Source organism: Pelodiscus sinensis, chromosome 23 (genome assembly GCF_052426305.1).
Source record: "Pelodiscus sinensis isolate ZL-2025 chromosome 23, ASM5242630v1, whole genome shotgun sequence".
Lineage (NCBI taxonomy): Eukaryota > Metazoa > Chordata > Testudines > Trionychidae > Pelodiscus > Pelodiscus sinensis.
In genome coordinates, this window is record NC_143074.1 from 24,091,617 (window position 1) to 24,117,401 (window position 25,785).

At 40.5% G+C, this 25,785-nt stretch overlaps 1 protein-coding gene across 7 annotated transcripts in view; it reads right to left on the bottom strand.

The window, feature by feature from the left end:
* Positions 1–25,785, bottom strand: part of DENND1A (DENN domain containing 1A) — a 361,583-nt gene that overhangs the window by 45,887 nt on the left and 289,911 nt on the right. For all 7 annotated transcript variants that reach the window (XM_075905650.2, XM_075905649.2, XM_075905651.2 and 4 more), the window contains exons 14-19: positions 16,759–16,860; positions 16,116–16,203; positions 15,500–15,540; positions 13,701–13,772; positions 12,488–12,544; positions 4,108–4,239 (exon numbers count right to left, since the gene is read on the bottom strand). In XM_075905650.2, the coding sequence (XP_075761765.2) occupies positions 4,108–4,239; positions 12,488–12,544; positions 13,701–13,772; positions 15,500–15,540; positions 16,116–16,203; positions 16,759–16,860 (492 nt within the window). The remainder of the gene's footprint in view (positions 1–4,107; positions 4,240–12,487; positions 12,545–13,700; positions 13,773–15,499; positions 15,541–16,115; positions 16,204–16,758; positions 16,861–25,785) is intronic.

Below are 25,785 nucleotides of genomic sequence, written 5' to 3' on the forward strand. Positions count from 1 at the left end.
ATCATTGCGACAGTAAGACACTAGTGATGGAAACGGAGCCCCAGCAAAAGCTCACAAGTCAAGTATCATTACACACAAACTCAGAATCTAAAATATGCAGCTGGCACTCCCTATTTGGAACATAAAAGGATGAGTTCTATGAGGCTCCAGAGAGAGCCAGCAGTACTTTTGCTGGCAAGAGTGCATCCAATGTGGGAGAAAACCAAAAGTTGGTTAAAATTCTTCCCAGACATTCTAACCATATCCTGTATCATACGGCGTCCAACTGCTTCCAGGTCTGTGTCTTGCCAAACGCCCAAGACTGCCGTGTGAATAGCAGAGAGAAGTGGAGAACACACCATGGTGACAAATGGAACAACACCTGTCACCTGTTATGAACTGACAACATGAGTCACAAGGAGCAATTCAAGAGTTTGTAAGATTATTTGCCACTTCATATTGGCTGTGTCTACACTGGCCCCTTCTTCGGAATAGCCATGCTAATTTAGAACTTTGGAATAGGGAAATGCACGGGGGATTTAAATATCCCCCGCGGGATTTAAATAAACATGGCCGCCGCTTTTTTCCCGGCTTTTCTTTCCTTTCAAGTAGGAATAAGAGATCCTCCAAAATAGGGCTTTATTCCGGAGGATCGCGCCAGTCTGGACGCTCTTTTCCGGCTTTTCCCCAAGCCGGGAAAAAAGCGGCGGCCATGTTTATTTAAATCCTGCGGGGGATATTTAAATCCCCCGCGCATTTCCCTATTCCAAAGTTCTAAATTAGCATGGCTATTCCGAAGAAGAGGCCAGTGTCGACATAGCCACAGTGTTTATTCTCCACCTGGGCAAAGGATAAGCCTGTGCCATCTACCTGGAGAGAGACGGGGGGAGAACACTGCAACTTCTAGGTCAGCAAACCAGCCCTGAACGCTATTTGCTACAGCTGCTCTCATCAGCCCTGTTCCAAAGCTTTGTTAGGTGCAGTACAGGCATTCGGAGGGCCATATCCATTTAACGAACGATCCCATTTGCAGCCATGGCAGCAATGGGGCACATCCACTTATGTTAGAATGGGCCATGCAGTCTGTGCTAACGCTTTAAAGCCAGGGGGAGAAAGCAATTCCTGTCAACATCAACGCCAGCAAGCTGTTGATAGAGGTAATATTCTGCAGTGATACATCAGGCAGACACTCTTAGCTATTTAAAGAAATAAGGCGAAGATCCACTCTCTTGCATCCCTCAAGTGTTTTAAAAACATATTCTCCCTTCTCTCCACTGATTAAACACTTGGCAATTTTGCAATTATTGCCACGACTATTTCTTGCAGCTGTCCGGGCTCCCAGTGCCTTTTACCTGACTCACCCAGAGTTAGGACAACGGCCACAATCCTAAACACAACAGAGAAGCCAGGCGAGATAAAATGAGAGGAAATGGATTGGAACTGTCCCATCCTAGCCTGACCCATTATACAATTTTGTCATTCATATGAGCACTAAGGACAGCTTCTTCCCATCTCTAGACAATTATAGGAACAGCAGTCAACAATTCAATCAAATTATCTACTCAGATTAAACGCCCCCCCCCCCCTTCCGGTGATACCTGAAACATAACTGCAAAGCAAGATGAAACACATCTTAAAAATTACTGTGCTGCAAAATCGAATAGTTACAATGCTCGATAATATGACTGGATCAATTCTCAACAGAACTGAACAGGTGAGAATTTAATATATAGAATTCATATGATGTTTTACTTCTGGTTTTTGCAATTCAACAGCTGCCAGCATGGACACAAAACTATATGAGAAAATGCAAGAAACGAACGCGAAATAGAAAGAGACACAATGAGTTAAAATTAAGGGTTGCTGTTGGCTTCCTAGCCCATCCCCCCTTAGCTAATCTGTCATGTAATGAAGAGAAGCACCCAGCACAGGACAGCTAGCTGCCGGCTCACTTACAGCAAGCTGATTAAGAATGTTCAACCAACAGCAGACTGCAGACCTTTCCAACGAAAATAAATAGACTATATGCAAATGTGTTTGTCACTTTGACAGCATGTCTCAATTAAGGCATCTCGCTGCTGTTGGTAGGCTCTGGCGCTGCAGAGGTATGGGTGAGCCAACTGCATTACTGATACACAGGGCTTGACCCTAATCCACATGCATGCATTTTAAAAAATTCTGCCTTCACCACATTCACTAGCATAATACTAGCAGACATGGAAAGCAAGTGACAATAAGAAAAAAGCCTCTTTCATCCTCTCCAGTGTATAAGGCCTGCGAATGCACAAACAGCTCTTATTCCAGCAGCTTTCATGCCTTTTTAATTGATTCCCCACCTCACTTATATTACAAGGAGTTAAAAGTGACACTAACATCTCCCCCTTTAATCACCAGTTAGAGTTCATTTATCATTTAAAGAGTAAAAGTTGATTTTTTTCAAGGCCTTAATTTATATTTCCTAAAACTGAACACCTTTCACCTGAAGGGAAGAATTGTTCATCTGTCTATCGCGTGTGGCACTATCATCAGAAGGAATGTCTGAGCAAACAAGACCTACCACTATCAAGTTACACAATTTTTTGGAAATGGACATTTGTAATGTAATGACAGTAATATGCACTTAGCAAGTGAGACTTTCGCCTCCACTGCTGGTTCACTGAACCTGATGCGTGTTTCTTTTGACAAAGAGAAAGAGATCTTTAAAAAAAAAATTGAAACTGATCATACCCCTCCCCGCCTATGACTTTGGGTAAGCACTTTTCACCTGATTATCTACTTCAGTAATCCACCACAGTGCTGGGATTATCCACTGCTCATGGAAATGTAAAATATGAGGGGTGGGAGGAAGGAATTCCCAAACACAAAAAAATGTAGGGTTTGCCTGGATTTCAGAATGTTTTTAAGGAAAGGCAATGTTTTCCTGGTGGCTAAAGATGGCTGCATTTCTTCAGTAGTTCCAAATCCCTCAACTATATTAGAGCTGAAAAATAAAGGATAAATCATCACTTCAAAAAATTAATTGCAATGGAATCTATTTGAGAAAACCTCCTACAACCTGCATTTAGCACAACAGCCGAAGTCCTAAAAGCGTACAATCAAATTCTAAAATAAGGAAAAGAAAGATCTAAAGGAAAACTGAAAAGTAGATGCTGTAATAAATTACTGCTTAAGTATATGCAGATATGATTGAATACCTAAATAGTAAGAAATCAGTTATATTAACTTGCTAGGCATATGCTTTACTACTATTGCTCTTGTTTATGTAAAAATATGGCTTCCTGTCATTTTAGAACTTTCATTTTCTGAAAAATCACTGTTTTAACCATATTAATTCTAAATTTGTGTTTGTTAAAGAAACCAGATAGTCATTTCTGTGCTCTAATAAGCCTCATAGATTAAACAAGGCAAAACAACAGGCACACCGAATAAAGTGACTATAAAATATCTTTTACAAACACAAACCGTTAATGTAAGCTATGCTGGAAAGTGGATTGTGAATACTACATGTTTTTCCATTCCAATTGTAATGATTTAATACAACATTTTCTACACGATTAGATAGAATAAAACCAGCTATTTTTTGTAGACACATCGTCAGAAACATAATAAGGATAGCTAGTATTTGGAGCTCAACTGTCGATATTGAAATATGGAGCACTATTAAAGAATTATTAATTGATTTTTTCCCCACTGGAGTTCATTGCTTTTAAATTTTGAAGTCTGCTGAAGTGATAATAATTAGATGTTTTGTGCTAACACTAATGATCTGCTTAGATAACTGAAGACACCTTAAATAATGTACTCTGTTGTACTAACGGGATGTAGCACGCTGCACGCTAATGGAACAAGCGAATAGTTTGTTATTACATTGATGTAAATAAATGGTACAAAATCTTGCAAATTCATCTAAAATACAATTTGCCCCAGGAAAATATCTTATACACAAACGAAACCACATAATATGATAGTCTCCCAAATGTGTAGGTGAAATGCAAAAAACCAACACAACTCCGAAAACGACCTGCGAAAATGAATGAAAAGACTAAAGTGACCTTGCAACAATCTTTCAATTAAACATTTGTGCCAATCTATAACACATATAATTTAAACAAATCTAACACCACATACCTGTCCAAAGTGAACTGTGATTGGTCTTCTATCTTCTCTAAGCTTAGGTTCCTTCTTTTCAACCAATGGGGAAGGAGCTGGTCTTGGTAGGGACTCTTCTGGTGCTGCAGAACATCCATTCTCAGCAATGTCCTGCGTGGTAGAAAACGGTGAATTTCATGGCCAGGAATATTCCTGATTAACCGTTGGGGCGGAAAGGAGATACTAGAGCATAAACTGATTAAGCATTTTGATGTCAGGACCAAAAGTATGGAAAATTTTAAAAAGCAAAAACATTTAATTGTATTTTCTTTATCATAGTCTATGTGCAGAAAACCCCATAAAATAATTATGCTGCAAACAAACTTTAACTACCAACTATATTAAACAAAATGTGTCTGACTTATATGGACAAAAGCCAGAAATTTGAAAGGCAGGGCTAACGTAGCTCTAACTCCATCACTGAGGGTATGTCTACACAGCAAAGTTATTTCGAAACAACAGCCATTATTTTGAAAAAACTTTACTAGCGTCTACACAGCCAAACCGCTATTTCGAAATTAATTCAAAATAGCAGAATGCTTATTTTGAATTTGGTAAACCTCATTCCACGAGGAATAATGCCAAATTCAAAATAGCTATTTGAAATAAGTGCTGTGTAGACACTTATATCGCAATAGGGGGCCTCCAGCCTTCCCAGGGTGCCCTGGTGGCCACTCAGCCTCAACCAAGAACACTCCTCTCCCTCCCGCCTCCCAGGAGTCCTTAAAGGGGTTGACTCTGGCCACAGTGCATGTGCCAGCTCCAAGCCTGCCAGCCCAGAGCCAGCAGTCACTGCCCCTGACTCAGTGGCCCCAACACGAGCCAGCAAGCCACTGGCAGCCAGCCCTCCACCGCTCCCCAGGAGCAGTCTGCCACCTCCCAGGATCCTGCCAGGGCCCAGAGAAGGCGGGCGCCTTCCTGGTCTAGGGTGGAGATCATGGACCTTGTTCAAGTTTGGGGAGGATGCCCCCAACGTCCAGGATCTCCGCACTAGACGGAGGAACGCGGCCGTCTATGGCAGGATAGCTGCCAGCTTGGCCACCAAAGGCCACATGCGAACCCAGGAGCACGTTTGCATGACAATCAAGTTGGTCTGGTGAGACCCCCAACCCTGAACTTCTCCTCCCCCTTCTTCCCCGTGCTTTCCCCTTCCAGCTCCCTCCTCCCAGGTTTCCCCCTCCGCTCTCCCACCCTCTCTTCTCCCCTTTCCTGCCTCCTTTCCCCAGTCTCACCAGAGTTTCATTCCACCCCCTCCAGTTTTGTTAAATAAAGAGAGTTTGTGTTCATGAAAATACATGTATTTTATCTGACATCAGGAAGGGGCTTACGCCGGGGGGGGGGGGAGGGGGGAGAGAGATAATTGGATATACGTGAGGGAGGAATGAGGCACAAGCCCCCAGTGGGGTAAACCAGGGAGGCTCTTAGTGCTTCTCAGGGTGGAAGCTCTCCCGCAGGGCCTCCTGGATACAGACAGCCCCCAATGGACCTCCCGGATGGCAGCCCATAGAAAGTGCAACCAGGCTCACAACAACACATCCACGAGAAGCACCAGAGTGCCCAGGGGCAGCTCTGGCTCCATGCTGCAGAGTGCTGTGGTGTCCTGAGTGAGGGCAACCAGAGCGTGCAGAGACAAAATGCTTTGCTGTCCCTCATTGAGGCAAGCAAGCAGGGAAAGCTGAGAATCAGCTGTCCGGAGGGAAGGGGAGGCGTCCTCCCTTTAAGCACAGGCCGCAGATAGCCTCAGGCGGCAGCCACACAAAGTAATTCCTGACCTGATGTCCTGCCAGACCTGGTTCTGGCTGGCCTTAAATGCGATTCAGCGTCTGCTCAGTGTGGACACGCTATTTTGAAATAGCAAAACGCTATTTCGAAATGCATTTTGCGTGTAGCTATGTTATTTCAAAGTAACTTATTTTGAATTAACTATTTCGAAATAAGATATTTCGAAATAACGCTGTAGTGTAGACATACCCTGTGAGAATAAAGACTACGCCACAAAAAAAGGTACGAATGCAATTGAAGAAACTGAGCTTCCCTGGATTTTGCACATTTAATTGGTACCTTTAATAGCATGTTATGTACTTAAATATTCTGTTACGCAGAATTCTGTGTCTGTGGAAACAAGCTCAGGTGTGGTTGCATTCAACAAGCAAATTCACAGCTTTGTTAGTTAAGAGCTTTGCCTTTGAGCCCATGTGTGGCCAATGCTGATTATGCCTTGAAGAGTACATGCATCACAACTGTGATGTACAACTGTGCCTAATATCAGTTTCTTCTTGATCTAGGACCTCAAGCTAGGTTGCAAGATTTGGTGAGAGAGAGAGAAAGAGAGAGAGAGTGTGTGTGGTGTGTATAACATAGGAAGAGAACATAAAGCATGGACCTGAGAAAGACAAAGACATGCAGACGTCTTATAGAGAGAGAAGATTGAAAGAGTTGGTATAATCTGTAGAGAAATAAAGTCTGCAACATAGTGAATCCAAATCTTAAATCGCTTTGAAACAACGTTAAGGAAATAAAGCCTGGTAAATATAGAGGGAAACCACCACACACTGTAGCTTTGCAAGACTGACCTTAGGGTGGCTGCTGACATAGACAGTGCTTTGATGCAGTGATCTTTGACATGCCCCCTCAAGTTTCAGTATTGCTAAAGTACAATAATGAGACATGCAAGCTGATGGCCAATTAGAAATGGTTCTTTTGGACACAGACTGACCTAACGGGTTTAGGTCAAGTGAAACAAAAACCTGGACGGACTTTCTAAGGGGCTTTGTGCTCCACACAGAAAGTGAGACTTTTTTTAGATCCAGCTGGTGGAGCAATGGTTCACCAACATGGGCATAAGAATGGTGGGGAAATTAATAACTTGTTAAAATGAAACAAGGAAACTCTTTATGAGTGCACAATACCACCTTCTCGGTGTAAAACAGAACACGAGTCCTGTATATAGGAACAAGGCCAGCGACAAACACTATTCCGAGAAAAAAAGCTTTCTGCAAAAGACACAGAACCTCAACTTACAGAAGTGAGCAAGAGGGGACTTTATCAGTTTTGGAGTCCCAGAACGCACAATAATGTAGTATATATTATTTTGAAACATAAAATGGACATGAAAGCAAAATGCAAACTAAAAACAAAGCAAAGGAAAAGCAGCTTTAAGGAAGACTCCTAACTAATGGAGCAAATCATAATAAAAGCTGTGAGACTATTGCAAATCCCTGAAGTTTTCCCCCTGTATGGGTCTGCTACAGTTCTCAGCTGATGGCACTGCATTAGAAGAGACACAAGTATTTAGTAAGAATCCTCTCCAGTGCTAGAGAATACATTAGCCCACATTTTGCCTTTAATTTTAACATATTTCTGTTTGAGGACATGGCCAAGGGGCCTGTTACAGATTTCATTAGAGAGAAAATCATCAGGTTTTGACTCAGGCTACATCTAGACTGCAAGCCTTTTTCGAAAGATACTTTCAAAAACGATTCTTTCGAAAAAGAGCGTGTAGACTACAACCAGTACTTTCGAAAAAGCAAGCCGCTTTTTCAAAAGACAGCACTCAGGCAGTCTGGATGCTCTCTTTCAAAAAAGCACAGTTTGCATTACATAGTGCCTTTTTTCAAAAGAGCACTTTTGAAAAAAGGCGTTATTCCTCGGAAAACTAGGTTTTCCATGGTCAAAAAAACCTGCTGCATTCTTTCGATTTACTTTCGAAAGAACGTGGCAGCAGTCTAGACGCAGGCTACTTTTTTTGAAAAAACCCTGTAGTCTAGATACACCCTCACGGTCCAGTTACCAGTGAACAAATGGCTGAGACCTCAGTATTTGTAAAGGTGCCCAAATAAGCAGACAAGTCAACAAAACTTTCTCGGTCATCACAAATAGAACGTACTTGGCTGAAAAATGTGTCTGCCTTCATGACAGGTGCCAGAGTTGAAGAAATCTGATTCTTTACGCATGGAACCTAGACCCTGAGCTCGCGGTACAAATGACTGACTGTAGTGGTCAATTGCGGAAGAATTTTGTATGTGCTAGTTTGGGGGTGGTGAGGCCTGCATTGTTTCCCCCCTTTCCCTTTTCCCTATATATGATGAACCAGAAGCAAGTCTTTGGGAACATACGCCACTTAAGATAAGCATTGTTGCCAGTACAGCAAGAACACGTATAAGATAAAGGTAAAGGGCAGGAATGCATAAACAATTCTGTTTACCCTAATGTACTGATCACGTAAACAGGACCAAAGGACAAGAAGATCCAGATCAGAACCAGATCAATAACTAAGAGCTAAGCTCTACATCAGCACTAATGAGTAAGCCCTGGAAATTTCCAAACTGCCAAACAGGACAGGAAAACTGTATTTAAGGCTGCCTCAGAACCTAGCAAATCAGACCTCACCGATGGGCTTTGGGTACCGGTGCCTTGGAAGCTGAGACAACCTCCCACTTCGTCCGCAGCCTACCCGGGGTCCCAGGCTTGCAGGAAGGGACATAAGATATGCCGCTTCTTTGTTATGTTGTTCTTCCATTTATGGGGCACAGCTGTTAGCTGTCAAGAAATAAACTGTTTGTGTTTGACAGATACCTGTGTAGCATCCTTTGTACTTTGGGAACCCAGTTTCAGACCTTAGACTTACTCTGGCCGGCTACACTGACTAGTAAGGTGTCTGGCATTAAGCAATTAAGGTTAAACTCCTATCACATCTGTGTGTAGCAGCATCAGTTCACAAATAGCCTTGTACAGGAGACAATACCCTCACTAAGGAAGAGGAAGCCCAGAAAGGGATACCACAAGCTGGGACACTGAACCTTCTCACAACTCTGAAGTAACCAAATCAGTCTCAGATACGTTACCCCGGCCCAAGAATTTTCAGAACAATGTAAGACGTCCAATGTGGAGCAATGTCAAGGAAAGTTAACATCTCCTCAGCCTTTTGTCATCATATTTCACTTTGAAATACTATTGCTGTCCATGACACTTGCCAAGACTAGAGGCAGAAGGTTTCCTGAAGCCAGCAAGCCATACCTATGCATGGTATTCAAAACAAGAAATCATCCACGTAAGATTGAAATAACACACACACACCCCTATCAGAAAGAAATTACCGCATGATGTTGCTTATGGAAAGAAGAGGCAATTAAAATACCACATGAAATAAAACACAGAGGAAAAACACTCCAGTGATGTCTGATGAAAGGCATCCATTTAATAAATATCTGCGTATGTCTTTTGCTAAATTGAAGTATGAATTCGCTATCCCACTGCCAGATCTATAGAATCATAGAATACTAGGACTGGAAGGGTCCTCGAGAGGTCATCGAGTCCAGTCCTCTGCCCTCATGGCAGGACCAAATACTGTCTAGACCATCCCTGATAGACATTTATCTATAGATGACAGAGTGTAGCTCAATACATAACATTTTGCTAAGACTATATGTTCGGCTGAGGAAGAGATGTAAAATATATCCATTAGATTGAATAACTGCATATTTAACTAGCAGAATGCCTTCCTATTATTCTAATGATTTGTTTATTTAATAGCCTAGAAAATCTATGTATTATAAATACATACAATAGACCATAAGGGCATTGTCCAGAGGGACTAAGTTATTTTCTATAACCTGAAAAGTCGCATTTGCAATAGGCAGGATAACAGATCTTTAGCTAGTGAGCACAGCCAGATCGAGTAAATAAAATAACGTTGAATAAGTGATGATTGTGAAATGCCTGATCATTTATTTAAAGCTGTGGATTGTCCAGTCTTGCCTATGTTGAGATACTCTAGTAAATTATGTTCTTCTTACTGAGAGTTGAGGATGGTATCATCCACATTCCTCCTTCTTCCTAATTCTATGCAGTTAGGCTTCAAAGCAGGCCAAGTAACAAGAGTGACTTGACCATCTTGCTCCATTTGGGAAATGAAAAAAAGCTGCCTATATTTTAAAAAAGTGTGTAGCAGGTATAAAATAAAGCTACCACACTGTATCTTAACAATTATTTGCTATCAGTCATAAGGGTCCTCTGAAAACTATTTCTGTTGCTTTGAAATACTGTACCACAAATGAACAAGGGACGGGAATAGAGCCCCATTCAATCTCCACAATCATATTAAAGAACAACCTTACACACATCGCAATGACCTCTCAATAGGTCAATCCCACATTCCCCATTTGCAATTCAAACCCAAAGCTGGAGCAGACCAAGGGCAACATGGGCTCTTGATTATATTTAAGAGGTCATCATTGCTATGCAGAGTTGTAGGAAGCAGACCTCTAGCTCCACTGCATTTTAAATCCTATCATTGTATAGAAACTGCTCCTATTTGGCAGTGAAAACTGAAAAAGGACTGTTTAGATTTGACTTTTCCTAACCAGCAGCCTGCACGCTTTTCATGCTAGTCCTGGAAAATAATATTTTAACTTACAGGAGGCAGTGACGTCTGATTAAGAATAATTTTAAAGTATTCCCGAAAATGGTAGAATCACACCCAGGATCAGCAAAATGTATGTATTGAATGATGCCAGAACTTCAGTTAAAAATAACTCTGTCATTAGCAAGCACATGGAAAAGAAGAAACTCTCCAAAAACTGGTAAAAGCAAGTGAAAATTGATAAGGGTGCACTAATGGACCTATCAACAGTAGAGCAGTGCAGACACATTTCCATTAAAAAAAAGGATGATGGTTAGTAAAATAGGTTTCACCATTTGTGTCACCTAAAACACACTAGCACCTCGTACTAACATTACCTCTGGCTGTTGTGCTTGAAAGAAGGGGTAGTGGAAAGCGAGTGATTCGAAAGGAAGAGTGGTAGAAAGTCTTGAGTATTCACACAAATCTTTTATGATGATTCTTTTAAATAAGATGAACCATGTCATCTTATTTGCAGAAATGCTAAGTAGTACGAAAAATGCATTTGTAGTCCATAGGGAATCTCACCAGTTGAATGGAGGCAAGTTGAATGTCAGTGTTTTTGAGGATAATTTTGATCCACTCAATTTTGAGTATTATCTGTGTGTTTTTTTTTAAATGAACCAAAATATCTGGAGTAGTAGGGAGGGAGCAACAATAGAGTTAAATTAAAAATTGCATGAGTAATGGATATTCCATATATTAGAAAGCGCCTGATCCTCTTGTATATAAATGTCACAGGGCACGATATAATCAATAAAAAAACGGGTACAAAAAATTCAGTGATTTTACTTAGTGCTGTTTGCACTGTGATCAAATTATACTATCAATTACCCCAAGTAACAAGTAAATATAAGGTTATTTTAAATCACCTGCCAGAACCAAATCTCCACTCATGCACCCAACACTGTAGTTAACAGTTTACCAGTTGTTGCACTATATAGGCTTTATTTCATGAGTTTATTGGTTGGTGGTAAAACTCCATCTGTACTGATAAGTATAGGCAGAGAAGGAAGTTTTTGGTATCTGTCTGTCTGGCTGTCTAACTAACACAGCCTTAACGTTGTTGCTTTGTGTATTTTGAGAATAACAAATAAAATTACTGAAATATTGATTTAAAAATCAGCAGTTGTGAAAGGTGCGGTAAATCAGAAAAAACATTCTGAGTGAGAGCTTCGCAGTTACTAAATTGGCTATCTTGTATTCCCAACAGACTGTAATGGCTCTGATCTATAAACTAAATAGAATAACTAGAAGACAGCTAAAGGCAGAATCATCCATTCATCCTATAGTATGTATCAATATGACCACCCGATGGCCTCAAAAGCAGCAATTAATATTGGATACCACACTGCTCAGACACAATTTAGCATTCCCTGAATGTTCCTCTTTAAACACAAAAAAGATGAAATTCAGACACAATAAAATGTCATCAGAAGGCCAAAGCGCTGGGAAACATAAAACTGAAAAAAATTCAGATTTAAAAATTACAACTTCAATTCTAGCTCTACAGCACTGTGCCTAAACTTCACATTGATGATATGTGCTAACCATGTGTCCCCTCAGAGACGGTGGGTTATTTCCCCTGAGAGGTCACCAGAAGAATATAATGGCAATTTGCCATTTGAAGCAAAGTCCATTGTAGGCATGATCAGCCAGTTTATGCAACGCCCCCCCCAACCATTGTCGTGGCACGATGGGCAGTCGAGGTACCACCATAAATGGAACACTCAATTTTCTGGCTTTCGTGGGTTTAAGTCAGAGCCTGAATGTATTCGAAGATAGTTTTTTGACTGTGAATATTTATAACAGTGTGAAAAATCCAGGACAGCTGGTAATGCATTTTGAAGTGTGCTAACAACACTGTATCAAACAGCTTTCTATTGATCACATAATGCTTTTTGTGGCTAAGTATTTCATACACAGCGCTTATACATTTTGAATAAGAACTTCAAGTACCTTTTGCTTCAAGCGGTTTTTCACCTCTTTTATTCCCATTTTTGCATGATCTTTTGCCTGCATGAAAAATTAATTTAAGTTAAAAATCCCTTTCTAGTTCCAGCAGTGACTGCTCGATTTAAGTCCATCAAGACTCACCTTCTCTGATTATTGAAAATGGGAAGGAAAAATTGGATCATCAAGCTGAAAACATAATGGCTATAAAAACAAATACAAACCTAAGAGGTTAAAAAAAACCTTTAATGATACGGCAAAGATTTTGTTTTCTCAGATATGATGGCAGGAATTTTTGTTCCCGCTTCTCCCACCCCCTCAGTTCCTCCTCCATGATTTTTCCTCTCTCTAATTATTTATCTATGCTGCATGGTGACAATTATTAGTAATAGCACAGCTGTAAGCATCGTCACTGTGCTGCTCTGAATACCAGTTATATTTTACTAGGGCAGGACCTAAACCTCCGGACCTTTGCCAGGCTAGAGGCAGGTGTTAAGGGATAGTTTGAATAGCTACCTTACTGCTTTTTGTTGGATTTAATAGAATTCACTACTGAAGAGATCCTTACATGCTTCCACAATATTAGCCCTCTGTAGTAAAATTATTAGTTATAAACCATATTGCAATAACTGTTATTAGCTGTTTGTTAACCAAGCACTGAAAGATTTTCATTTACAAAACAACCTAAGAAGCTTGGCTCAAAAGAAGCAGGTATGAGAACTCTTTGAGGAAAAATAATAGACATTTATAAAAACTGGAACAATTGGCCAAATGAGAGGATTCCCTCATTTCCATGTAGCTGCTCACTGATGCCATGGGGTACCTATGGATTCCCAACAGTGCAATGACGAGATAGGAGAGGTATATAGGGACTGTTCCATGGAAGTAGTGCTGTTTAATAAAGAGGAAAGCAACTACTGCGCTTTGAAGATAAATCACTAGCCAATCTAATTATCTTTTATAATTTAACTAGTATAAAATGTTTCATACTGGTATTTCAGTTAAAGAGAAAATATTTCCCCAGAAAAATAGAAATTAAAACCATTGCCTGATATACACTTGGTGATCTAGTCTCCAGCACTTTATTGTTACTATGCATTTATCGTCCTCAAATAATTTTCTTAGTGTACAGAAAAAGACTTAAATCTACAGATTCATTTAAAACAGCATCATAAGTAGATTCAGTTATCTGTGTCATAAGACTCTACTCAATACTTACAAACTTATAAACTGTCTTCATAGCCGGGTTAGCTTTGGTTTTTACTGTATTTATAATGGCTCCACTTCCTTTCTGTAATTACAGTAACAATGGAAACATTTTCACTGAGGCCGTTTAAAGCAAATATCAGTCCAGAGCTATTATTTAACAGGAAATAAAGTATCAATTGTGTTTGATATCAGAGCAGTTTGCCTGAGTGGTAATTTATTTTTATTGAATTCCTCACTCTCACCAAGGATTAGATACTACTTTTTCCAATGAAAATCTGATCTATTTGAAATCGTGTTTTGGAACAGATCTTTGCAATGTAAAGTTTTCAGATTCTCATAATTAAAAGAATTCCCTTTGCCATATTTAGAATTCTTCAGAGGTCCTCTCGCTAAACAGTATCCATCACCATTCTTATCACCCTCAAAGGCATCCTGCGTATTGTATGAAAGTTACAAACATGTTTAATACTAAAGTATGCTGGCAGCTCTTGCGAAGTACAGAAATTTAGTTCCTGGTAAGATTACATGTTCCCTGAAAAAACCCTACTCACTGCAGTGCACTTTGCACTGAGTTACAAGAGTTGAGACAACATGAAATCCAACTACAATTCCAGAGAAGCAGAACTGCATGTAGAGGACACACTAAAAGGCGTATATGGCAATGATAAGTCATACAGAATAATCTAAAAGGTTATTAGTTTTATTTAACTTCTGTATACCATTGACTCTTGCTGTATAGTAAATTATTGGATAAATAAATCTTATGTGAAGAGCAGATGGGTAAAATTCATGAAACAGAATATAATTCCATCGCAATTTAACCTAATACAGAATTAGTCTTCAGAAGTATGCCAAATTTTGCTGCAAACTATTGTAATAATATTTATCTTATTTCACAGCTCTTACGTTAGCTTAGCAAAAATAACGTAAACGACTGAACATTACCACTTGGATTTTACACCAATATTCTCGTCTCCTTTTAACATTTTGCATCCTGCATGTATGTAAACATGATTGACAATCTTTAAAGTAATATTGATATTTTAAATGTATTAAATGCTCAAAGATCAAGATCATTTTCTCCCTAGCTGTTTGTGCACTAGAGAATTCTACTCATGACCAAGACTAGAGAAAAATGGGATACTATATTTAAAAAGTTGAGCTCTCTCTATACAATTATTTTTCCGGCACATGTACTTTTAATGCATCATTTATGGTGGAAGGGACTCTTTACAGTCAGATCCCAATTACAGACCTGAAATAATCATTTATTTTTCACAAAGCAAAATATTATTTATAAATATTTATACAGTCTATTTAATGTATATCAATTAAATAGAGCATTAGTCTAAGCAGATAAATGTGTTTGCAGGGTATATTAGATTACAAACAACTTACTGCCCCCTATTCAGTACTTCACATTGTTCAGTTTTGTAAACAGCTATTCACTGTGGCTTAGGTTTCCACAATAATATTAAAAAGGGAAAAATGAATTCTGTTTGGAATAGGCAACAGCATATTTCTACATGCCTTTCATATGGCCTCCAAGATGCTAAAATCAGGATTGAAAAATGTGAGAAAAAATAAACTCAGTTTCCCTATTCAAGTTTTTTTCCCCCTATGTTTTTCCTTCTGTTCTTCACTACCCATTAAGAGCACATTTATCTTTTAGTGAGCTTAATTTTATCTGGTCTAAACCAAATATTGTGGGATAAAAGCTGGTTTTGCTCATGCTGGTGGAGTTTAATTATGGTGCAAGAACCAAATGGTCCAGTAAGAACAATAATGATTGGAAAACCGCATTCTTACCCTTACTGTGGAGAGCCATTGATGGTACAGTCTGTCACTCCCTGGTAATAGAGAGAAATTTTTTTTATTGATAACAGGAGACAAATGAGAAATGCTGGCATTCAACTGTGTCTAGTGGTAGTAAAATATATATCATCTACCCTTTTCCCCCTTCTGGGAACAGAATAACCAAAAATAAACAAGCAAGTGGAAGAAAGCAAGGTGGGAAGTGGAATTACTTTTTCCCAGATTCTCTCAAATATATCTGAGCAAGTTAATGATTTTTTTTAATGTTCATGAAAAGAAAAGAGAAGGTGTCAATGGTTGAATCCAACGTTCCTCAATTCTCATGTGCAAGACCTGTTGTAGTCTTGTGTTAGCCATCTAACCAGATAGTACTGCGCAGGGTAAGGCAAAGGTTTGCAAGGCTGAATAGTGAATGAAAGATATTTTATGTAACCAAGTTGGGACTGAGATCTCCAGAGAAAAAAGGACAGCAGGCAACAACACACTTCAATCCACAGGGACTGAATCTGGTACAATTACTCAGGTGAGAGATTTCTCTGACCTACTGGATCACAAAGCATAACATAAAGGACACCATCCTAAATCAGTAAAATGAGCAGATATTTCTTACCAGCATATTCTCCCATATTTATCTCTTCTTCAAAAACATCACTGAAGCCCTCTCCAGAGTTGAGACGATCAAGGCGTCCATCAATAAACTTTGAAACGGGAAGTATAAGAAAAATGTGTGAACAGAGAGTATTCAATTCTATTGCACTTCAAAAGATGATATTGTACTTTCTCCAGAAGGACAAAGTTCCAAAGACTTTGCAGGGGACAGCCTTTAAGTAGGTAGACTGGAGAAAGAACTATCACTTTGCCAGACAGCATGACAATTCTTTATTTCAACAAGCAGTCAATGATATGGTTTTTGGCTTTCCTAAAATGGCACGGTAACATTGTAGTTTGTACATGGAAGCCTTCAGAGACATCAGCTCCCACTGGCGTCAATGGAATTTTGCTATGGACTTCAATGGGAGGTGAACTTACATTATAGCTATTGAAACCGTTATACCTTGGGTTTAATTCAGGCCAGAAAATAAAAATTAAGTTACTGTTGAAGAAGTTTCATAGATCTTAATTATTAAATTAAGGAACTAATTTTTATGAGTATGTGATTGGTGTAGATCAAAGACGATAGGAATGGTGCTTGTAAAAAAACACATTCTTTGGTGAAATAAGCTACCACCATGCGGAAGCAATTAAACCAATACCTGCTTAAAGAGCTGGAGCTGAATAGCATTCTGAAGAAACTGCCTCATGGCGGTAGAACGATGAGACACAAACGTTTCTTCACAAAAAGTGATTGGCTCCTCCTGTAAAGTTCAGAGCATGGGAAACACTGAAACAGCTTTGCCTGGAGAACTAAGTTTGCATTTTATCTATTTCCCTTAAAAAAAAACGTAAAACAAGTCTGATAGAAAGCTGGGTAAGCGACAGTTCTTCTCTCAGTTCATACATGAGAAGGGACAGAGATAGCTTTAATCATATTACTTAGGTGATAACGTACTAAAATTGTGTACAGTCAAGATAAAACCCATTTGCTTTCTGCACATTTTGCTACAATTGACTGGGAGTCTTTCATTCTTCCAAAAGGTACCTTCTAATTTAATACCTCAAGAAACTGACATAGAAAAAGTTCTCTAGTTTTGAATAGACCACAGAGTTAACCTGCACAAACAAGTCTGTAATTTCTGCTTTGCGTTCTCTCCACGGTTCACAAAGATTAGACTTTCATATCCTGAATTGAATGAAATTTCCCTTTTTCACAGGCTTGTTGGCAAAAGACAGAGATTGTTTTGAAGCTCTACTTTTATCTTATTTTAATGAGTTATGTTAATGCTGACGTCTGCTGCGCATCTGCCATAAGGGCACAAATTTCCTCCACACTTAAATCTACAAATTCTCTTCATAGTGAGTAAATACATTTATTAAGTTTCAAAAATGGCAGTAACAAAGAATAAAATTATGTTGCTGTAAAATTAATGCTCAATTCTTTTCATACTCATATAAAATATATTCAGAGCTTTTCATCTGGGAAGAGTTTAGAGTTGACAGTAGGCAGCAGATTGCCTAAAAGACAGAGCTCCCCATTTAAGAGTTCGTTTGGGTTTCAATTCCCCCAAATCCTTCACTATAGGAACTTGAACTATTGGTGGCTGTGTTAGGTCTCAATATTAACACAATAAGCGAAGTAGCAGCAAGTGCAGCATTACTGGAGGAGGTGGGAATGGATTTCTTAGGGGACACTGAAGCAAAGTTCTGGATAATGATTAATTGTTTCATTTTATCAGCAGAATTATCTTCAGTTGAATCATTCTCAGAAGTATTTAAGAGACCCCAAACATTGCAGTATCTAGAGAAAGAAAGTGTGAACTACAAAAAAAGGACAGATCCCATGCTGTTGCTGTCCCCAGGCTACGCTGACGTAAAATACCCCTTAATGGGTTTCATTTCAATATGAACTAGAAAGAAATGTTTTTGCAGAATATATTTGTATATTTACTCCTCAGGCCAGGAATGGCCTCACCTCCATGTCCACACCACACTGGCTGTTAATGTGCAAAAGGCCACCTTTCAAGGGCCTGTGTACTTGAGCGACTGTCACCCTGCCTCCTGCTCAGCTATTAGATCTGGACAGGAAGAGTGTGCTGGTACCAATGTCTCTCCGTAACTATGTCTAAACCAGGCTTGAAGCAAGACTTATGCTGATGGCTAATATTGGGTAGGTTAAATGGTATCTACATTGGTTTGATCCTTTCCACCTGTTTGAGAAAAAAAACAGGGTGTTCCTCTCAGCGCTCAGACCTAAGCACAGGAAGAGGCGTGAGGGGACTGAGCAGAACTGGTAAGCAAGCTCCAATGTCAAAAGGAGTCTGGAAAGTGGGAAAACCTACTAGTCGCATCTGGCAAGGAATTGGTATCTTTGCCCAGCATGACATCCTCTTGCAACAACATTGCATACAAGTAAAACCACTCCTCTCCCCGATTGTAAAGGATAGAGTCAAAATGTCACCGATCACTACCACTAGAGAGTCAGCTGGTTTAGAAAACGTAGACACTACAAATGCCACACAGCATCAAATAAACTGCAGGGAACTATTCTCTTCTGGACACACAGGAATGCCAGGCCCCCATTATGACTAGTGAAGGCATAAGGCTCTATTATTGGGATCACAGAGTGGGTAGCTACAATGTCAGTAACAAACGGCATCACGAGCAGGATTCGAACAATCTCCTTGACCAGCATAAACAGGGATTTGCTTTGAGAACCCAATTATGTATGTTTGATAAAGGCTCTGTCTCAGTATGTTTGTAGCTGACATGGCCAGGATCCCAATTTGAACAGGACATGGAGTTCTCTTCGGAGAGAAGTATGTGTCTGTGCACGTTTACTCTGATCAGAGAAAGCCCTGAAGGAGATCCGGCTTTCATTTAAACCTTCACTTCAAAACATGTGAAAGAAGAACCACCAACTGACTCTTTCATGGCCTATAAAACTTCTGAGGCTCCCACTGAGATCACATAGGATAAGAACTCTTTGGAAGGAGCCAAGCACTATCAAACAGAAGTTCATTTTCCTCCATTTTACACAACATTTGACACTAAGACACCACCTTTACATATGGCACAAACTTCACCCTATTCAACTGAAATGATCTCCTAATCCCTACATACAAAAATGGAAGCAGAGGGAAGCCTGTTATAATGTGAACACACTTTCTTCCCACAAGCAGAAATGATTTAGTTAGGCGGTTAGGTTGCTAGACCTTTTGGCTTCTGTAGAGCCGATTCAGGCTCTACTTTTGCTGGATGATAAAAAAACCAACAAACTAACTTTAATCATCTAGGTCAAGCCGTGAGTTTTCCAGCTTAGATCACATTAGTACCAGTTATCTTTCATGACCTGAATAACAGTGAAAACTCATACTGCTTAACCCCATCCTCAGCTTCATTACAAAAAGAAAAGCTGGATTATAGGACTGTCTTCTTGACAGATGTAGTCAATTGCAAATTATACAGCTAATCAGCTCCGCTGTCACTGACAGGTGACATTGTGCAAAGGGGAAATTCTAGGAGGTGCAGGTGTTTCGTGAACGTAATGGATTTGCTCAAGCATAAGACCATCATTATAACAACAACAACAGTTAACAACTCTTTCATCTATTTAACTTGTAGTTTCCAGCAGTAAGAATTTAGATTTTGATCAATCCAAAATGTAAATGTCTGTTATTCTCTCTTTTCCCTTCAAATTCTCTAAGGAGGCCAGGAGCCGGCACTGTGGATGTGAGAACGGCATGGCTAATGCAATCCTGGGGAGGATATGATATTGCAAGAATGTTTAAAGTTCTGACACAGGCAGAACTCTCTTTTAGAGACAGAAATTATGCACAAACTCTAAAGGGATTTTGCTGATAGATTAGATAGATAGATTAGATAGATAGATAAAACATTTTCAAAGGTAAAACCTTTGTGCCCACCTCACACTGAATGTCAGCGTTCTTTGTGGCACTGGAATACCCCACAGCATGAAGAGGACCAATAAGACAGTGTAGCTTCCTCATGAGCTTTTATAAACAGAAGGATCCAGTGCACTTCTCAGTCTGGCTATGAAATGTGTAGTCAGCCTCATTATCTTCAAATTACATTTAATTCCTGCTGAAGAGAGCCAGCTCTCAGTGAAGAGACCTGGCATAGTACAAGTACCACTCAAAATGGATTCACAATACACTGTTCAGGAGCCCTGAGCACACTGTCAATCTCTTCCAAATGCTGCTGTTTATTTTGGAAGCCCCAGAGTAAGGGAAAGGATGAAAGCGCGCATCGCCAAGCTAGGACACCTTCATCTTATAAACGAATCACTGCTCCCCAAAGAGGAAAAAGTTCTGTTAGTAGCAACAGGAGTAGCAGCACAAGGGACCTCTGGCAGGAATAAAAGTATTGACTCTGAAATGGTTGAGTCAGCAGAGGGTAGGAAGGCCAGTTGGCTGGTGCTGGTAACACCTGCCACAGTGCACACTACTAAAACCATCTAAAAAGGCGTCAAGTAAGGGATATGGAGGCTGAAGAGAGGGCAGAACGGGGCATGGCACAGACAAAGCAGTTAAAAGAAGGATTAGCAGACACGAGGAAACAAGAAGAAAAAAGAGAAGGAGAAAAGTCCCCAACGAAAGGCTAGGGATACTAGGGCTATGTCTACACTGCCGCTTTACTGTGCCACAACTTTCATGCTCAGGGGTGTGAAAAAACACCCGCAGTGTAAATGGGCTCCCAGCACTGGGAGCTATGTCCTCATTTAGGTAGTTTACATAGAGGGGTAGGAGTAGATTCGGGGGGTAGGCCAACTCATTACTCAAGTGTATAGCAGATGTTCAGTGCAGGCACTCCGTAAAAGAAGGCGTCTAGTAATCGATAAATGTCTTGGGGAAAGGACTTAATGTAGAAGTGACCCATAACAGAGAGCTGGGGATAGTTGGGACTCCTGTGATTGGTACCAGCCCCATATCATTATAGTCCCCTTCCTGTGATCAAGTTGCTGGGGGGATCTAGATGGAAAGGGAGGGGGAGTTTGGTTGAAGCCCCCTCTCCCTTGGAGGACTGTAAGGTCCTAACAATAAATCTGCTGGCGGGGGCCTAGGTGGAAGGTGGGGGGAGGATTGTAAAAGACACTTTTCCCCCTCCCTGGATAATTATGGGAGAAGACCAGGGAAGGCTACCTGCACTGTACATATCTGCTGAGTGGTCCCAGACATCTAATAATGAAATTGTGGCCTGATTGAACCAATACTGAATGTCTCCAGACATCATTGTTTTATTACCCTGACGCTACAAACAACGGTGGCCTTTGGAACACTGGCTGCACTGTCAAGTGAAGCCTGCAGTGATATTCTGGGAAATATCACCCTAATCTCCCAGCCAGAATGAGAATGAAACCAGGAAGCAAATCTCATCATGCTAGTTGCAACCCAGGAAAGACAACTCTTCTGCAGACCTTACAGCAACGGTGAGTGCAGTGTCTAAGATTATCTAATCAGAACTGGAGACAGATGATCACTCAGGTTGCAGGATTCCACACAGAAAAACTGAAGTTGGTGATAGATACATCAAGGGCAATTGGCTCATTTTACTTTCTCTTTGCAATCTTGCTATAACCAGAGAACAGATTCCACTCTTCTCAGTCTGCCTCTTTCGTAATGGAATTAGGAGGGCCTGGTTCAAATACATCCTAATAATCAAATGATACCATATTTTATTAGCAATTCAAGAAATTACTTGCTCACCAGTTTTACCGCATTAGTCATAATGAACAATAAATGCAGAACCAATGCTTAAAAGAGCAAGACCAATATATTGTGAGGATGCCACCGATAGTGACAAACTTGGATTGAAGCTTGGACCAGAAGCTACTCAGATGATTTGAATGCAAAGAACAGGCTTTTGCAAAGTTATCTTCATAGTTACTCACAGGGGCGGATATAGGGCAGATTTAGGTATATGCAATGTCTGTTACTGGTCCATTTTAGGACCTGATCTGAGGCCGAACAAGAGCATCTCCTGGTGCTGGGGACTGGGACGGGTGCCTGGGTGCTGACTGTCGATCCGATGCCACGGAGTGCCTTGACGTGGCTCCTATGCCCCGTACTGACCTCGGGGCGCTTCTCACAGATGGCGCCAGTTCTGGTGCCATGGGTTGAAGCGCCGACGCCATCAGAAGTAACTTGAGTCTGGAGTCTCTCATTTAGTCCTTGGTTTGAAGGAATTGCAGATTCTGCTGGAGTCAGTTAGATAACCTTGACAAAGGCACTTTAAGCGCTCCTTGTGAGGGTCTCCACAGGGCATCGGCTTCAGGCACTACATAAAGGGTTTGAAGCCCTGGGGTCCCAGCATACCCCCCACAATGCTGGGGAGGACAGGGTGAAAACTACCTACAAACTACTCTAATCCACACAGTAACTTAATCAACACTCAACTATTTGAAACTATTTACACAATATAAAAGGATGCTAAGGGTGCGCTTGCAAACTACAAGCCAAGCGTACCAGCAACCATCACGGGCGGTAAGAAGGAACTGAGGGGGTGGAGGGCCAGCAGAGGTATATATGGCTGATATGCCGGCGCTACTCCAGGGGGCTTCCCAGCTGGCCCAACAGGTACTGCTAAGGGTAACAAGCTTCTGGAACTCGTGCATGTGGCATGTGCACACCTAAGTGGAATGGACAAAAGCAAGCACTCAAAGAAGATTAAAAAACCCTAAATGATTCTAGATTTATCATCTGTTCACAAAGAAAATATTCAATATAAAAACACCTACTACAGCTGTTGGAAACCTTTTTGCTACTATAGTCCATGACAGAGAAAGTCAAGAAGGGCAAAGCAAAAGGAAGGATTTCAGACTTCCAATCCAGTGAATGACAATCTTTTCTATCATGCTTATTAAAATATTACCACCAGTGGGCAGGGACCCAGTAGCCAATGGGAGCCGTGGGAAGCAGCATGGGCTGAGGGACGTGCAGGCTACAGGCATGGAGCCTCTCAGCTCCCATTGGCTGGGAACAGCAAACGGCAGCCAATGGGAACAGAGAGGCTCCGTGCCTGCAGCCTGCACATCCCTCAGCCTGCGTGGATGCTGATGAGCTGGCCCTGGAAGTCTGTTCTCTGGAGTCAGCTTATAAATGGGTCAGTGACTTTTTTCCATTTTTCTATAAGTTTTGGGGGTTAGCTTACAAACGGACTTACATTTCAGCGTATACGGTACATTTTGCAAATAATGCCTATTATGAGGAAGAAATGATTCTGTACAATAGTTTGTTATGAAAGATTTCTATAATGCAAAACAAAGAACATTGTGAGCCAAAAAAGAAACTCAAAAACCTATCAGCATTAACCAGTCCAGATATCTAATTAGACCCTACAGGCAAAACCTCCCTTCCAAAGCTCTAATATTTTCAATTCTCTGAATATTTCATTTGATGTACAATATTTTAATCCATTGTTGAATTGTAAGGTAAGTGCGATTGTGAGTAATTCAGGTTTCTGAAACCCCCACTGTATTTATCTTTTGCCACAAGGAATAGTCAACATTTTAGAGACTCAAGGTAAAAGATATGCACATTTTTATGGCAGAGCAACCACACAAACACAAAACATGTTTATCATGTTAACTCACTTCTAATTTGCATTTCATAATCTATCACCTGAAATGCACCTGTCCCTTAAGTGTATGTTTTCTCCAGGCAAATCTCTCAAAGGAAGAACATTTTAATTGACCAAATATCTGTTATCGCCAGAAAGAGCAAGAGAACACTGATGGGAGAGTGTCCATCTTCTCCAGGAGACGTCACCTTTTCCGCCTCATCTTCTCCTCTTCATACACAAAGGCTCTGATGACATGAAGCTGTATCTTACTTTCTATATTAGTAGCTAGCAAGCAGAGTCCCCAAAACGTGCCAATCCCTGCAAGGGATCAGGACTTGGGTGAGGATCACCTAGTTCCAATCAACCCAGGTGAGTGATGCTGGTTAGAAGAGTGAGCATTTAAAAGAACTCTCACGAACACTGGCATTCCCCTTTCGCTGCAGCTGTTACACTGGCCTCTTGCCATGGAGTCCTACTGAACCGGTCACTCACCCAGCAACATCAGGGAGACTGATTAGAAATGTTGTTTCTAACACCAGATTTGCTGAGAGAGTTAGCTCCTTCTGGGACTTGGGCCTGGCTACTGTGATCCAGGTATTCTCCTCCATGGGGCTGGATTACTTAACACACCAATCCATTTCCCAAACTGCCGCACGGCTGAGTCAAGGCCCTGGGCCTGATAATAATAATAATAATTCAGGCCCTGGCTCTGCTAGCAACCATTCTTGCATTCATGACGGAACAAGACAGCAGCACTACCCCAGAAGAATGTAGCTAACAAAACCCTGGCGGAGTCAGGAACAGAGCCCCAATTCCAAGAGCCTTTGTTCAGTGCCTTAACAACAAATGATTTCTTCCCTTTCCTAGGTAGAGGTATGCCGGTGCCTTGTGGTTAAAGACTCTTAAAAGATGTAATAATATAGAGTTACAAGCAGACAGTCGTTAGTGTGATCAGACAGCAAGCCTCAATTTCACTACGTATGCTAGGAACGCACTCTATCCCCAGCATGTACATGAATGCTATATTCTCTGCTTTACTGATCTACACTGGTACTTATACAAAATCCCCATGTCCTGCATTTTTACTTCATCATTAGAAATTTCAGCTGGCAAGATAGTTTGGGGTCTGATTCTGTAATCACTCCATAAGCAAAACTCCCAATGAAGTCAATGAGTGCTGGATGCAAAGCAGTTACACATTCGAAGCCTCTATAATGAAAAAATCTTTTTCTATTATAGCTGCTGTGGGAGTACTAGTGACACTACAATGAAGGAGAAAATTATAGTGTTGTTACTCATATGAGCTATTTTCTACCATGACAAAATATTATGAAGAGAGTAGGCTTGAAAATACAGATAATAAGCCTCATATTTAAAAAAGGTTGACATTTGAACAAAGAAAATGTCAATATATTAAACAGAATGTTTTGTTAATAGAAGATATAAGGCAACACACTTCACAAATGAAAAGTAGGTGGACAGGGTTTAAGAACAGCCTATGTTCCCAGAGATCAAGACTGCAGATATTTTGCTTTCCTTTAATTTCTTAACTGATTATATCAAGCCTAAACTCAGTCAGATTCTACTCTGTATAATCACTGAGGAAGAACCCCACTGTAGAAAGCAAAACTCCTTTCCATCCCTTAGAGTGACTCAAGAACTGACTCCGAGGTTACCTATTAATAGAGAAAAATCTGCAAGAAAAATGTATAAAGTTTAGAATCATCTTCCTATCTGGCGCAGTGTGAGAATAAGAAAACAAAAAAAGGAGGGAAATAAATGTATTTAACAACCTATCTTCTTAATTAAACCAAAAACCCAACATCAGACATCGTGTCCTGCTGGGGACTCAGAATAATACCGACAGTGTCACCCTCCGACATCAAAATGTCCAAAGATTCAGAAATGAGTAGCAAGTTCCCCAAAAAAACCCTCCAAACCCAGAGAAGAAAAACATGTACATCTTATGGAGGGTGAGAAGGAGGATAGGAAGAGATGTAAAAGTACTTGCTCTTTGGAGCTAAAATTTCAAAAACAAATAAGGGAATGACATTTCTTATTGCACAAACTGCTCTTCAACACAGTGTACGTATTTGAGTCAGAAT